Here is a 15,985-nt window from a genome sequence, read left to right as displayed (position 1 = left end):
ATGATATTTTATAATTTGTTACCTTTATTTTTTTTCAGTTTTGTACTAGTTTTTTCAACTGCTTACAAATAAAATCTTTACTTGTCACACAATTTCTGAAACCTGACACAAAATAATAGATCCACACACCAAATCTGCAAAACCATACTAATTCTTGGCCTTTGAATCAGTTTTCAATTTCATAAAACACTTTTTGCATAACACACCACTCTCTATGTAACACAAAAATCTAACAGGAATTGATATTATGTCAAAGGTGTTTGCAAATGTTTGCTTATGAGATGTGTTTGTGATGTTTTGAATGCAGTGCTTCATTTTGCAAGAGATTTGCGTGCAATTCTTAGATTTGTGTGCAAAGTTGTAAGCAATTGAAAAACTGTAATAAAAGAAAGCTTTAGACTCTAAATAGCTTAGTTGCACTTTCACAAACCGATTTAAAACCTAAAATACAAAACTTTATTCAAAAAAGAAGGGACAACAAATATGTACAGATGAAAAGAAAATGCTGTTATGCATGTGAGAAACAAAAAAACATTATCTCATTAAAAGCCAAAAATAAACGCCATGTCACTTTTAAATGATTTCGTACAAAAACGAGTAAAAAATAAGTGAACAAAACTTTTTTTTTTTTTAAAAGGTGTTTGATCTTGCATAGGTATTCGATTGGTTAGAGATAAAAGCAGCTATACTGTTTTAAATAGCAGGAAGAGCACAATATTTCTAAATGAATCAAATGCAATGAGATTTAAACATCTAGAACTAACTGAACTGAATCTTTGCATCGGCACCATTTTGTTTTGTTTACAAAACTCATCGTTAAAATCACAACGGAATATGAAATTCCAGTTTCTCTTAGTGATTTAAATTTCCATTTCTTCGTTTACTGAGGCAGTCAGTTGTTAAAAAAAAAGAATATTCTGTAATGGTGTGCTAGTTTAAATACCCAAATTGTTTCTTTTGTCTTTTCGGACTTAAAAACAAGCAGTGCCCCACAAATACAACTTAACAGAAATAGACAATAAAACACACGACACAAGGAAACTGATTGCATAGATGTGACAGAGCAGGTGCAAATTACTCCGGTGGAGAGGATTGTCCAAAGTACATTTCCTCCAACAAACACATGTAATCAGCTGACCTTGCACTCCCAACTGCACCCAACAAAAAAAATAAACAACAAAATTGCAATGCTTTATGGCATTTTACAGGCTATATGAAGTCACTCACTTCATAAAGCATATGTTTCCAGTGAAAGAACAACTTCCAGGTAATGGAAAGACTTTGGAAGGACCTGTTTTGAAATCTGTAGTCTTAGTCTCCAACCATTTTTAGGGCTCAGGTTAATCATAAGCACTAGATGAAGCCATTGTTACAGCAGTTTCGGGCAACTTCGGTCACACAGTCATTCGAAGGCTTCATCAGTTAGTTGCAAAAGTGTTTAACAAGGAGAGCAGGTGTGGTAGTTTAAAGGAGCTCATTATTACTGACGGCGGTCGTAGATCTTAACCATTCGTTTAATATGGAAAAGCTTGTGGCGAAGTTTGCGACAAAGGTGCTTCTTGTTTTGATAATCTGGCATCTAAGCAGAGAGAATAAAAGAAAGAAATCCTCATATTAACATAAAAAAGCAGAGCATCTATAACTATGAACGTGAGTCAGATGTTTAGTCTTTTAACCATGACTCACCCGTTTTAGGTCTTTGAGATGATTATATTCCTCTGCTACAGCCTGTAACATGAGATAAAAAAGAAAGTCATATGGATTTGAACAACAGGGAGGTGAATAGTCATCTGAAATGTTTTCAGTCGCTCACCTGGTACTTGGACGAGCCCTCTTCAAGTGTGTCCAGCTCTCTGCTGAGCTTGTTTATCTGATCGTTGATGTCGTCCATTTCTGCACACAGTTCCTTATAGGTCCTGAGGTCCGAGTCAAACTCTTTCTTGTACTCGTGTCGCTGGGTGTCAGACGTGATCTCTGGATACAGACTAATTGGAAAGGAAACAGAAATTAGTTGGATGGTAGCTTGTATAATGAGCTTTAAAGTAGGCAAGATAATTAAGGTAAATAGTAATTCGGTAGTGTTAAAATAAACTTTTATCCAAAGAGATAGATAAACAGACCCTCTCTGGAGCGACCTATAAGCATCTGGATTTAAAGCAACAGTGGTGATATTTAATAGATTAAATGCTGTGGAGTATAAACTGACAACTCTTCAGTTGCCACACAGCAGAAAAAAACTAACAAAAACACCCACCATAAACCGAGTAAAGGTACATTTACCATTACAAGGTGACAATCTTTCAGGAAAATACAGTCATTTGAATAGGAAAATGCACAGTGAGGGCATACATTTTCAAATTGCGCTCATTTGAAATTCCACCAATCACAAAATTTAGCTAATGTTAAACACCAAGATGTGCCAATTTTTTTTTACCAATGTGAAATACTGTACTACCATTTCAATAATGTGAAATAGTATCGTTCGCCAAACTAATGTGAATGTAACCATTCATCAAAATTTAATGTAAAATACAACCATTTTCAGAGATCACACAATATGAAATGAAACCATTTGCCAAGAAATATACTAATGTAAAATACAACCATTAAAAGAAATTCTGTTGATGTGAAATACCATCATTCACAGAAATCTAGCTAATGTGAAATACTACTATTTGCCAAAATTCACTAATTCAATACTTCATTTGCCATTTGTTTTTGCTAATATGAATTCCCACTATTTTTAGATTTTGCTAATGTGACTCTGCCTTAACTCCTTACGAAAGTCAACTTCTTACTAAATAAACTTTCAAACCTGTATTTTTCATCTGAGTCAGCAAAATAGTGAGAACATTTTTAAAATGATTCATAATGTAGTGAATACAAGTATTTTAGTCAAGTCAAGTCAAATCACTATTATTTATATAGCACTTTTTACAATGTAGACTGTCAAAGCAGCTTTACAGTATTAAGCAGGAAAATAGTGTGTCGAAATAATGTGCCAGACAAAACAAGCAGTTTAATTCTAGGTTGAAACAAAGTCAACATTATAAGTATTTTAACATTACAAGTAACTAAGTAACTAACATTTTCAAAGATTAATAAATGCTGAAAGAACATATAGTTGATTGTTACTGTTAAGTGTTACATTTAAATGTCGTGTCCTCTGTAAGTTTATTGTTTGCAAAAAGATTTTCTTCTCACGGTTCAACAATGAGTGAAACCGAACCACATCTGTTTTTTTATCACAGCCAACCAAACAACACATGTAAACATGCAAACCTTTGACCCATTAACCCAAATTTAGTCTATTATGTTAGCATGTGGAGATACGTGCCAGAGATGATTATCTTCTACAGACTTCCTTGCTGTAGCCAAGGGAATGCGTTACTAACTCTGGACCTGCATGAGCCACAAACAATTCTTACCGTGTCCATAGATCCTCGTCAAAATCATTGGCAGTCTCTCCTCCCGTTGTGTACTCGGTTTCGTACTGAGACTCGTCCAGCTCAGGGTTCCTCCTGCGTCTCTTGCCCCTGGAGGCAGACGGTTTGCGGATGGTGTCCGTCTGGTCGGAAGGGCTGGAGCTCACTTCTCCAGACCGGGATGTAGAATGTGATGGCCGGCTGAAAGAGCGCTCAGGGTAACTGTGGGTGGAAAAACTGTTACCACTTTATCCAAAAAGAGAAATGAGCAAACATTCATTTAAACACATTTGAGCAAGCAAATATTCTTCAAGATACTATATGACAGCCTGAAAAAGAACATGTTTTTCTGGCATGGAATTAAAATATAAAAAAAGGTAATTGCAACTTTTCTAACAGTTCAGATTTTTTTTTTCACAAAAGCAAGTTTAAATATCACAATTGTTTCTGACAATTGTGAGTTTATATTTAGCAATTGTGCATTTACATCTTGCACCTTTAACATTTTCTTGCAATTCTGTCTTTTAGACACCTGAACTGACTTTACATTTCACTGCATTAATGTTTTCTTCACAGCTCTTCATTGTGATGTTTTTCGTCATTTCCAATAAACATGTTAGGCCAAATGACAGAATACTCTTTTTTTTTTATTTCTTTAATGAAAAAAATGAAAAGCCAATCATCTTTTACATAAAGGCATTGCCTGTTTGCTTACTCTTAAAAGGCACTTGTCTATATGATGTCAGTAGAAAAATGATATTAATTAATTAATTTATACTGAATCATTGAAGCTTGTAGAGCCACACAAAAAAAGGCAGACAGAGGCAGACAAGAGGGATAGACCTGATTTAAAAACAAATTATAATGAAAGAACATCTGATTAAAAAATACTAAAAGTTTGATTGCATGCCAAGTCATATTTTTTGTAATCTGACCTGACTTCATAAAACTAATGGCCCAGACCGTTAGGCAGATTAATGATCCAGACAATAGCACTGATGATGATTTAACATCAGCTAAAAAAGGTCGCAAAAAAGCCACGGACCACTTTGAACAAGGAGTAACTGTACATTGCCATCCAAATGTTAGATTAAAAAAAATTAATACTTTTATTTTAAAATGACAATAAAGACCTTTGTTTACTGAGCATCAAATCAGCATATTAGAATGATTTCTGAAGCACACTGAAGACTGCAGTAATGATGCTGAAAATTCAGCTTTGCATCACAGGAATAAATGAAATTTTTAAATATACTAAAATACAGTTACCGTATTTTAAAATGTAATAATATTTTACAATATTACTGTTTTTACTGTATTTTTGATCAAATAAATGCACTGTTGATGAGCATAAGAGACCCTAAATTTTTGACAGGAGTGTATGGAAAACTGGAATGCAATTCCAAATGACTTGTTAGCTCCAGCATTTCGTTAGCGGGGGCATGCAATATTGCCTGTTCACATAGAGCTAAGCTTTAAAGTCTCCAGCTATCCCAGGGTCGGATCACTCACTCACTCACCCAATAAAATTGTTGGTCTCAGAACTAAAGACACTGCCAGTCTTCAGGGGGATGGAGCCGACACTGGGGGCTGAAACCAGAACAGGAGCCATCTTCTCTGAAAACACCATGGATGCCTCCTGCACGCTCTGTCCATCCTGTACGTGGTTGACCTGAAAAAAGGAACAAACTGTTTAGTACAATGTCTAGAAACTTTGATTCATATCTGAACGGAGAGTATGACGTGCATGATATCACGAAGCAACATATCTCAGATAATGAAAATCACAAACAATTAAGCGGGTGAGAAGAACTAAAAGCAGATAACAGATTTTTTTTATGTGAATCTTAAATGGTTCTCTTTTGTTTAAAGAACAGTTGCATCTTTATTTAGGATAACATTTTAAAAGGGTCTTAAATTATTTATATAATTCTGTTTGTGATGTGAATTGTAATTTATTGCCGTGATGGCAAAGCATAATTTTCAGTCTCCAGTGTCCCTTGATGCTTCAGAAACCATTCTTATATGCTAACTTGGTGCTCAAAAAAAACTTTATTAATATTATTATCAATACTGAAAAGAAATTTATGATGCATTCTTAGGATCCTTTGATGAATAGAAGCTTCAAAAGTACATTCATTTTAAATAGAATGTCCGGTAAGATTAGAAATGCCTATATTCTTAAATGCACCCTTGCTTAAAAAATCTTTCTCACCCCAAACTTATGAACAGCAGTGCAAATTTGCAAAACAAAACGTTAACATTCTGTTAGGAAAAGTGACATAAATTAAATAATGTATCAGTTTTACTTGTTAAAAGCCTGTGAGAATGTTATGTATGTTAAAATAATGCACAAAAAGTACATTATTAACAACACTCTGTCTTGATCGCAGACTTTTGAAACTGCAGTCTGGGCAGGACATTATAACACTGAAACCATTTTAGATCCATTATTTAGACTTTGTTTTCCTTCTGCTACTGTACAGGAAAGACTGTAGGGAATAAGAAGCAAAAGTGCTCTTGCTCTTCCTGTTGAGGTTTGATTTCAATATGAGCGAGTGTTTCGTGACATTTCTGGCACAACATATGATTTATAAAAATTTATAATACCACAAGATGATGAATGATTAAACGGATATAAGGAAATAAATTCCGAGCAGGACACTGCTAAAACAACGAAATCAGGTGTGCGTGTCAGTGGAATTGTTTGTTTGAATGTGTGTGTGTGTGTGTGTGTGTGTGTGTGTGTGTTAGGTGGGAGGACTCAGCAGGAAAGAGGGTGGAGGAGCGTTTCCCTGCAGCTGGGGAGAAGGGAAAAGCCACTGTGCAGAAAAGCTCAAATCATCCAAGAATTCCAACAATGCTTTCCCTGCATGAGCTACTGCCATCGCTGATCCGTGATCACGCTACATAAGCAGGGAAAGAATGCTTGAGAACACAGAAAAGAGGGCCGTTTCATGTTCATGACCTCCTTTTGCACCAGAAAAAAAGTGAAGGAGAGATAGAAAGGCAAGGAAGGAAAGGTATTCAAAGGGAGTGTGTGGAACGCTGTCAGAACTCATGGATTTACTGAAAGCACCAGGGCAGAGAAAGGCAGACCAGTCTCATTATGGTAGTAATTATGTTGCCAATGGACTTAATCCAAAATCAAACCGCACCCCACGGAGCCCTCACCACCAGCTACAGGTTCATTAATAAGTAGACCTGGATGAAAGATTTACTAGAGTCTGCTCAAGTTTAGCTAAAGACTCTCCACCTTGTCACAGACATTGCTTCTAAAATTCATAGAATTAAAAATAGAAACAACTGTAACATACATTAAGAGTACAGAGCGATAGAATTATGAATGATTTTGGAAAAATGTGAGGTTTGAGTTCACATGGAGTTCTCTGACTTTTGATATGGAACTGGTGTTTCAGTAAATCTGAGCAGTGAGCACCGTTTGATCTCTTCTGAAAAAATAGAGGTCTACATTTGCTCTCATTTAATCTCATTTAATCTTTCTATATCCATCTAGGAAAAACAATTAAGATATTAAAGGGATCTCATCTGTTATTTTTCTTTGCTGATAGGAGTCTCACTGTCATTTCACTTTATATAAATGGATGATAATTAAATTAAAGTTCTTTTGACCTGTTTCTTGAAAAACCTTTATTGTTTTAATTGCTTCTCTTTTTCAAATAAGAAAGAGTCACAGTGAGTAATGCAATGTTATTGAGCAATGCGTGCACACACACACAACATGACTCATATTTTCGTACATAGCACAAATGTACAGTATTACTACTGAAACACATAATCAGCATTAGCTTATAAAAGCCCACATGGCTGATGAACAGTTTGATCAGTTCCAGAAAGTACAGTTTTGTCACATTTTCAGTACATAATTCATCTAAATTCAGATTTTTTTGTGTACATATAAGTACAAGTAAATATATTTCCTTAAACTATTTTCTCTTTGCAATAAAGTATTGGCTGTATGGGATTTTTATACAGTATTTATAATAATAATCAGTGATACTTTTAATTTTAGTCTAATTACATTCATATTATACTAACAATATATTTAAAAGAAAACATATTTAACAAAAAAAAAAACACATTTCAAGACTGTAAACGACTCAATTATTGAAATAAATTGATCTTAAGATACACTTATAATAATCAGTAATATACTAACCAGTGGCCACACTTAACATTCGTTTCGACCATTGAAAAATGCTTCTAATAATTATGTTTATACCTGAACACTTAATTTATTCTTTGAACTGTAAAGAAATGCTAATTCAAGCATGCTTTCTAACTGTCTTGGTAGTACAAAAGTTTAGCCGTTCCTAGTCATCCACCATGGAGTTAAAAGCCACTCGACTTTCTCAGTTCGGTTAATGATCAATCACAGTGAAACTAGGCTGGCTGTTAACAAACAGATCATATCAGCAACACATTCAACCTTGTGACTGAATTATCACCAGTGTCACACAGGCCACTGAAACTATTAAAGGATATATGACTTCAAAACACACCTTCAAACCGCTCCCAGTCTACCAAAACAAAAGGTCTAAATTGACTTTCACAAACTATTTAGAAGAATTAAACTGCATGCCCCATATACGTTTGCTGGGATGCAGGAGTCTATGGACAATTAAACGTATGGGCATTTCCACTGCAAAGTACTTAGATGCTATTTGCTTTAGAGACTAGCAATAAGCCTGACCCTGGCCTTTTATTTTCATCCCCTTAGGCAAGACACTTCATGCCATTTTGATCTGGGTGTGCAACTTAATTAGTGACCATGTGTTTCTTCCTCCATGCAGCACGTCTCAACGTACTGTAGGTGTAATAAGGAAACTTACCCAATCCTCCACATCTCTGCCCTCAGTTCCTCCCATAAGTGGTCGATCCCAGTAGATGTTTGGTTTCCCAAAGTGCCAGATTTTACTTCTGGTCCTATAGGAGAAGAAGGCCGCCACAGCCAGTGCGACCACAACCATGAACCCACAAACCATTGCAATTGCCTGCAAACGACAAAACTGTAGTGTTAAGTCCAATATGTACATACAGTTTTTTATCATACTGAACTAAAATGTAATACTCTATAATAAACATCTTTATAATCATCTCACTCTCAGGATCAGTTCTATCTTGAATCAGAAGTTCTGGGTTATTAATAACATAATGTGTATGGATTACTAAAGACAATTATTTGGATTATTCCTTGAATTATTTTGTTTCTTAGCTTACAAAAAAAAACAGTTTTTACAGTAATGCTCTCACAATAGAAGTCTAAATAAACTTTATATATATACTTTATTATTATATATTATTATTTATTATTATATATGTTATATATTATTACATCCAAAATAGTTTTTGTTTACACAATATATGTGTATGTGTTGTGTATATTTATTATGTATATATAAATAATCACACATATACAGCATATATTTTGTAAATATTTACATGTATTTAAATGTATGTATTTATATTCATATCATATACAGTATAAATATATTTTATATATAAACGTTAACATATATATTATGTAAACAAAAACATTTGTCGAATAAAGTGATCATGTTTATTCATTAAACTTGGATTGAAATAGGACTTTTTTCTTATTTTTTTTTAAGTTTTTGAAAATCGTTATTAAATCTTTTTGAATGAAAAGTTTTTTACATCGGGTTTCAATGGAGGGACGAAAATCTCAGGTTTGGTTAAAAATATAATTTGTGTTTTGAGTGAGTGGGTGAAAACTTTTCATTTTTGGGTGAACTATTCCTTTAACATCACTAAATCAACCTAAACACAACAGATTACAGCAAAAAAATAAATCTAAGGGTTAGATCAGGCTTCTACTGTAAGTGTAAATGCACTTCCTCTACTGATTTACACACTGGAGGAGTTAAAATTATGGTCTATGGCAATCCTTTGATTGTAGACTATAAAGAAGACATAAATTAAATGTAGTCTCTAAAGACATTTGGAAACATCCTGTAACTTTAAATGGTACCTCTTGAGGGTCCACGTAGCAGTAGTGGTACAAGTACTGGTTATAGATTGGAAAGCCGGCCCCCATTCCTGTTACACTGCTGCCATAGAGATTCTGACACATCATAAGCATGGGGTTGTAGTATGAGCTGGTGGAGCTCTGGGCCATAGGGTTCACTCCTACAATGTACACAATGTTTATAATGCCCTGAATCACAGCCATTATAGAACAGATAACAAGGACCACCAGGTAGAACTTCCTGCTGCGGAACATGTTTGTTTTGGAGAAGGTAGCTGCAAAGAATCCCAAAGCAATGATGAAGTTTATGGCGGCAATGGCGATCATACTGGTCTTTGCTGAGTAAGGGGTCGGGTAAGAATTGTAGTAGCCACCATATCCATATCCACTTCCATAGCTTCCGTATCCATACCCGCTGCCGTATCCGTATCCACTTCCGTATCCAGGATAGCTGGAATATCCAGATCCGTAACCTAGTCCGTACTGCATGTCCCAAACCAAAGTCGAGGCCACACAGGCGAAGATTCCCAGACAGAGGATTATAATGGTTCCCATCATAATCTTCACAATACCAGGAGGGGAGAACCATTTGTAGAAGTGCTGTGGCACCTCCTCGCCCACATAGTAGGATCCTGGAGGAGGAGGGTAGGGATCGAATTCACTCTGAGGGTCTTGGAAGCTCCCCGGTGGTCCAAAGCCATTGGAAGGTGGGGTGTACATTGGGGGACTGTCGTAGGAATGCTTCTCAAACATCTCTCAAAGATGACCAGTGACCTGCTAAAAGAAGCAAAAGAATTTATAAACATGAATATTTTTTTTACTCAGGTGTTACAGGCAGATAGAAAATGTAGCAGGTTCATTATTTATTGTTTATGACCAATTTGTGAAATAATTTCTTTAGAAGACTGTTTAAAAGACAATAAATAAATGAATAAATAAATAAAATAACACCATAAATGTAGCCCAACTCAACCCATGCACTATACTCCAGTCTGAGGTGTAGAATAGCTTTACATAAGGAACAGGTCTAAATTTAAGTAATTATTAATTGAAAAAAAAAAATCCATGGCAAAATAATATCATCATCATTTAAAAATATGTATATTTTAATAATTAATTTTATAAAGTATAACATTAAGAAACTGAAATCATGTTATATTAAGTTTTTAAATTGATGTAAATTTTACATAAATCATATGAATTTAAACACTGTTTTGAATTTAAACCATGTTTTTTAAATAAATCTCTTATACATACATTACATATATATATATATACTGTATACATATATATATATATATATATATATATATATATACACACACAAACACACACATCCACACACACACACACACACACACACACACACAAATATTATCAATGATGACAAAGAGTTGTCCTGCATAATATTTGTGGAAACCATTATAATTTTTTTTTTCTTTCTGCATTTTTCGATAAATAGAAAGCATTTATTTGAAATAGGAATCCTCTGTTGTATTATAAATATCTTTACTGTCACTTTTGATACATTTAACGTGTCTTTGCCGAACAAAAGTATTTTTGTTTTCAAAAGTAAATAGTAGTGTATATAAATAGCTGCTATGAAATATTATACATACATAATCATAAACAGAAACAAACACAAAATAGACACTCCTTGTCTACCCTGGAAAACATAACAAACAGCATACAGGGAGGGAACAAGACAAGTGTGAGTAAATAATGACAGTTTTCATTCATTGGTGAACTGTCCCTTTAAATGTCTAAGGTCAGCACATTAGCAGTGACATCAATAGACAGGCCAAAATGATGTTACCCAAAACCACAAGCCGTGTAACCACCGTGCTGAAATAACTGTGCTGTTTATCAGTGTGAGGTAACAACACAGAGTAGAGAGGAGACATCGGCACCAGGGTTCAGAGTTTGTCCACACAAAGCCACTGTTTACAGGCCCGACCGTGGGAGTTCAACTCAATCTCAACCATTGTCCAGCACTCACTTTGAAATGCATAGATTCAAATTCTGGCCGAACATACCGTTTGTTTAATTTCAGATCATATGCTGTAGGGGTGAGGTCACAAACAGGGCAAAACCAGACAGAATAGGCATCAAGAAGTACTCAACAAAAACTATGCTATACAATACTGTATGTCTAACATTATAGGCGGTAATACGTTGAATGGTAGATGTACTTTTATGTTGCCATGAATACACATTTCTAATAACATACAGCACAATCATTGATTGATTTTTTTTTATAAAAAATTATAATAATAATACAAAAACATTATTAAAAAAATATAATAAGGAGATAGGTTTAAATGTAATTTAAAAAAATTAAATAAAAGTTATGGTTAATCCTTTCATTATCAGATGTAAAGTTTTGAAGTTGATTTTGAAGTTTAAAATTGTTTTAAATATAAAATATATTTAAAATGTAAAAAAATACTCTAAATCATTCTGATTTTTTCTTTGTACTTAAAATTTTAATGTCATGATTTTACTGTTTTCTAATAATATAAAATGTAAATATAATATAAAATATTTAGTTTTACATATTTTTTTAATAAAATTGATTCAAATTTATAATGTTTAATGTTTTCGTTTTCATTTTAAATGTCATGGTTGTTAATATCTTTAATAAAATACAATATTTAAAACAATTTAAAATATAATACAATAAAAAAATCTCAGTGTCTAGCGTGCGAGACCACAACAACAGAAGACTGCATACTACACTTTCAATCCCTGGCAAAGGCCTAGATAAAGCCATTTGTCTAGTTACTATGTGTTCACCTACTATCCGGCCTCCCCCAACTTCTCTCCTTTGTTATAGTAAAAGTCAAGGCTGCACTCGGTCTGTGCATGGTCACCATGGTAATACAGGCCTGAGGTCAAAAAAAAAAAAAGGAGGTTTGGATAGAAAAACACAAGAGCTTCACTGTCTGGCCGCTCTGGAGGGGGGGTACTGCCTACGTAGGGCAGATACAGTTGTAGTGATCAGGTGTCCTCAAGAGAATCCTTTCTTATTTATCAACACACAACAGTTTTGATTTCATTTATGATTAATTAACTAATCTTTTGAATGACCAACAACAGGTGAAGAGGTTAAGACAAACAGATGATATATAGAAGATTCAATCAGTTTTTAGGCTAAAACCCTTTATTGATTGGTTTTACAAAATAGCTACAGCAGTACCATCATGGTATCTAAATACAATTGTACTTTATGTACAGGTATGTATGGTATGTGCTGAGTATTTCAAAGCAAAGTACCATAGTACATGATCAAACACTTTTGGCATGATACCTTGGTATAAGTAAAACATTATTTCATTTGTATTTGTCTAAAAAAGCATGGTATTGTCATAATATTATGCCCAAAGTAGTACAACAGTATTTTTGAAAGAGATAATGATGTATGAAGTATAGTCAAATCAAACGTGGGTTAACTTTAAGCAAAGATTACAAAACCTGTTATTGTTTACTTTACATTTCATAGTAAAACTGTTGCATGTTTCTGTACCACACTAAATTTGTTTTAAGCACTCTTTTGTGTGTGTTTTAAGCGAGACAACAATGATTTTTAATAAAAGGCCTAAAAGTGTGTCTACAAAGAACTATCATAAATACTAAATATTTATAAATAATTATATTTAAAAAAAAATTTAAAATTATATTTTTGTCTAAAATACAAACCTACAATTCTAATCTAATATAAACACACTAAACTTTATTTACCTTTCTGAATCTGTCTTCACCTGAAGAAATGAAGATTTCTTCTATTCTAATATTATTATTTTCCCAGATGATTCTTCTTCGTCTTCAAATGTACTTCTCAGATTTAGGTTAAAAAAGCTCAAAAATGAAGTCGGTGCGAGTAAAAGTGTTGGTTGAGACAGTGGTCTCTCTAAAGCTCTCTGGTCCACCTGCGCCTAAATGCAGTGAAGCACATCTGTATCGTCTGAGTGTTAGGATCCACCAGTGCTACTGACCCCCTCCAAAAGATGTGGGTGGAAATACGTGAACGGCTGAAAATAAACTTCCTTGAGAACAAGAAGCTTACTCGATCTAATCTAGAGACGTGACTCGAGCGCAGTTAGTCAAACCAGGTTTAATCCCATTGGACAAAAGCCACAGAGGGCGGGTTATTCCGGTCACGAAGTATTTTAGCTTGTGTCCATCTTATCATAATGGATAAATTATTAAATTCACTTTATATATATTTGTATATCAAAATTATATTAGTTAGATTTATAATATCACAACATCACAATTAAGTGAACAAAGGACGTATTTTAGTTCATTTCCCTGTCTTGGTTCCAGCAGGTGTTTATCACAAAGCCTACGTCAAAACAGTCATTTGGGGAAGAAAAAACAAACAAACAAACAAACACACAGACATTTAATTTATTAAGAAATATTCCAGGTATTTATTTGTTTGTGATTCCTTGAAAACATCACCCTACAAGAAGTGACATCATCTGTGGTGGGAAAACAAGTGCACATCTCTAAGAACAATAAGAACAACAAGTTTCTTAAAGCTTATGATGCTATTTTTCTTAGGCTACTGATTGAGTTGTTATATATATTTTCTTTTTTTTCCCTTTTCCTTTATGTTATTATATTTCAATGCAGTGCTGTTTCTTGTTGTATTTTCTAAACAAAACATCAATCAAGGTATAAGTTAGGGATGTATTTAACACTAAAACTAGAACATTATTTATCTGTTGATAACATTATAAAAATCGGTATGATATTACCAACAGATTAAAAGTTATAGTAATATAAATATGAAATATCAAATAGTAATATAACTGGCATGCAGCATTAACTATATCCTTAGCTCTTTATTTCTACACTGTTCGACTAATTTAATCTAATTTATTATAATTCGATTAATTTATTTCAGTGTGTAAATAATCATGTTCTTGGTGTTTTAGTGTGGTCAGAATGCGTTTGGTGTTTAGAAGTATGCAGGTTTCAAAATACTTAATGGCAATTTATATAGGCTATTACATTTTTAAAGGGCACATTTGCATACGGCTGTTAAATAGCGCCGTCTTGCGTACATTCAAAGAATGGCATGGGAATAAAACAAGGTGAAAAGTAAACATGGCGCAAGTTTTCTTATGCAACTTATTAAAAGTGCAGCTTAAATAAAATATTCACCATGGCCATCCGTGGACAAAAGGAGATGCCCATGCTTTACGCCCTAATTTGTATAGTTACTAACTTTTTTATAGTTATTTGAATGTCAGAATGACAGCAGGGGCAAGTTGCATAGCCACTGTATTAAGTCAGTCTTAAGAACTACAGTAGTTTGACCAACTAGCATTTAACTTAAGGAAATCAGTTTTACTTTAATAATAATATAACCAATCTGACTTTAAAAAGTTATGAAACAGATGACGAACTTGCAATTGAAATGCATCAGGCTATAGTTCTAACCTCACTTTACAATAATAAAAAGTTGCAAAAAAAAAAAAAAAAACAACTGATTCTTTGTTCTCATAACTCTTAATATTTTTTTTTAATAAGATGGGGATACTGAAAATAGTACCTTTTGATCTTGAGAAATTATAATGAGCTTAACAGCAACATGACCAAGCGTGGTGTTTTATATGGACAAAAAGCACTCAATTTTTAAAGTAAAAAATAAAGTAATAAATAATTTATCAATCCATTTATTCACATCACTTCTGTGCCCTTGGCGGTACTAAGAGTGTCCCCTTTTAGACAAGGGGGAAAACAAACCGGCATGAACAATGTGCCAGGTTTATTTGTTTTGGTTCTTAAATATTAATAAATACTCACTGAGCAAAGCTACTGGACCTGGAAGGAGTGTTGAGTAGAGACTTGCAAGGGGGCAAAGCAGAAAGTGCTTTTTTTTCTTTCTTTTTTAAATATTAATGCAAATGGAATTTGCAGTGAAAGTACAGAGCACTTTTGGAGGAAAACAACTTTGTGACAGAAAAAATTCAGTGTAAAACAGCTTTGTGGCAGAGAAAGTGTGAACAGATAGGGGAAGTTGGGATAAGATGAACCAACAAACTAAACTAACGAAAGTGTAATGTGTGTAAAAAAAAAAAAGTGCTTAGTCAGTTTTCTCCAAATCATCCGAACTCATGACATGACTGGAACGTAGGTATGGAAAGGGATGAATACCTTTTTTAAATGTAATATCACCCCATGCAACCCTTCACTGCATATAAAAAGAAGAAAAAAATCTGTCACAAAGTTTATTTTGTGTTTAGCAGCCTGAAACAAAGAATCATCTTACCTTGCCTTCCCTATGTTTTTGAGAGAGAAAAATTAGGTCAGTTGAATGAGGATAAAAGAGGCAGGGAGAAAAATATAGCTTTTTGATACATTAAATTAATCCCATCAAAAAAATATTTTTTCTTTTCTTTCATTTTTATAAATATTTATCTTTCATTTCTTAATGTACTGTAAGATTACACCACTACTAGGCGGAGCCTGTTATTGTACAATCATTTGAGAAAGTGATCTTAATTCTGAATAGCTATTAATCTAAATAGCATTTAAC

General features: G+C 33.7%; 1 protein-coding gene across 2 annotated transcripts; it reads right to left on the bottom strand.

Annotated features, from left to right (window-relative positions):
- Nucleotides 1–646: 646 nt before the first annotated feature.
- Nucleotides 647–13,535, bottom strand: LOC132097988 (occludin-like). 2 transcript variants are annotated; one of them, XM_059504049.1, is made up of 8 exons: nucleotides 13,177–13,535; nucleotides 9,439–10,212; nucleotides 8,279–8,440; nucleotides 4,946–5,097; nucleotides 3,429–3,647; nucleotides 1,814–1,985; nucleotides 1,687–1,728; nucleotides 647–1,579 (listed from the first exon to the last, which is right to left on the bottom strand). In XM_059504049.1, the coding sequence occupies exons 2-8, from the start codon at nucleotides 10,186–10,188 to the stop codon at nucleotides 1,481–1,483; spliced, it is 1,596 nt and encodes a 531-aa protein (XP_059360032.1). In that variant the 5' UTR covers nucleotides 10,189–10,212; nucleotides 13,177–13,535; the 3' UTR covers nucleotides 647–1,480. The 2 variants fall into 2 exon arrangements, with proteins under 2 accessions (XP_059360032.1, XP_059360033.1); XM_059504050.1 differs by having other exon boundaries at nucleotides 9,439–10,209.
- Between the last annotated feature and the right edge of the window lie 2,450 nt (nucleotides 13,536–15,985).

Source organism: Carassius carassius, chromosome 21 (assembly GCF_963082965.1).
Source record: "Carassius carassius chromosome 21, fCarCar2.1, whole genome shotgun sequence".
Lineage (NCBI taxonomy): Eukaryota > Metazoa > Chordata > Actinopteri > Cypriniformes > Cyprinidae > Carassius > Carassius carassius.
The sequence above is the reverse complement of the archived record's forward strand: the minus strand, read 5'-3'. Positions and strand labels throughout refer to the sequence as shown.

Coding starts and splice junctions, on each gene's coding strand:
- LOC132097988 (XM_059504049.1), bottom strand. CDS start 10,188: ATGTTTGAGAAGCATTCCTACGACAGTCCCCCAATGTACACCCCACCT. Junction 3,648..4,945: donor GAGACCAACAATTTTATTGG/GTGAGTGAGTGA, acceptor TTCCACCCACAG/TTACCCTGAGCGCTCTTTCA. Junction 1,580..1,686: donor ATCTCAAAGACCTAAAACGG/GTGAGTCATGGT, acceptor CTCTCTGCTTAG/ATGCCAGATTATCAAAACAA.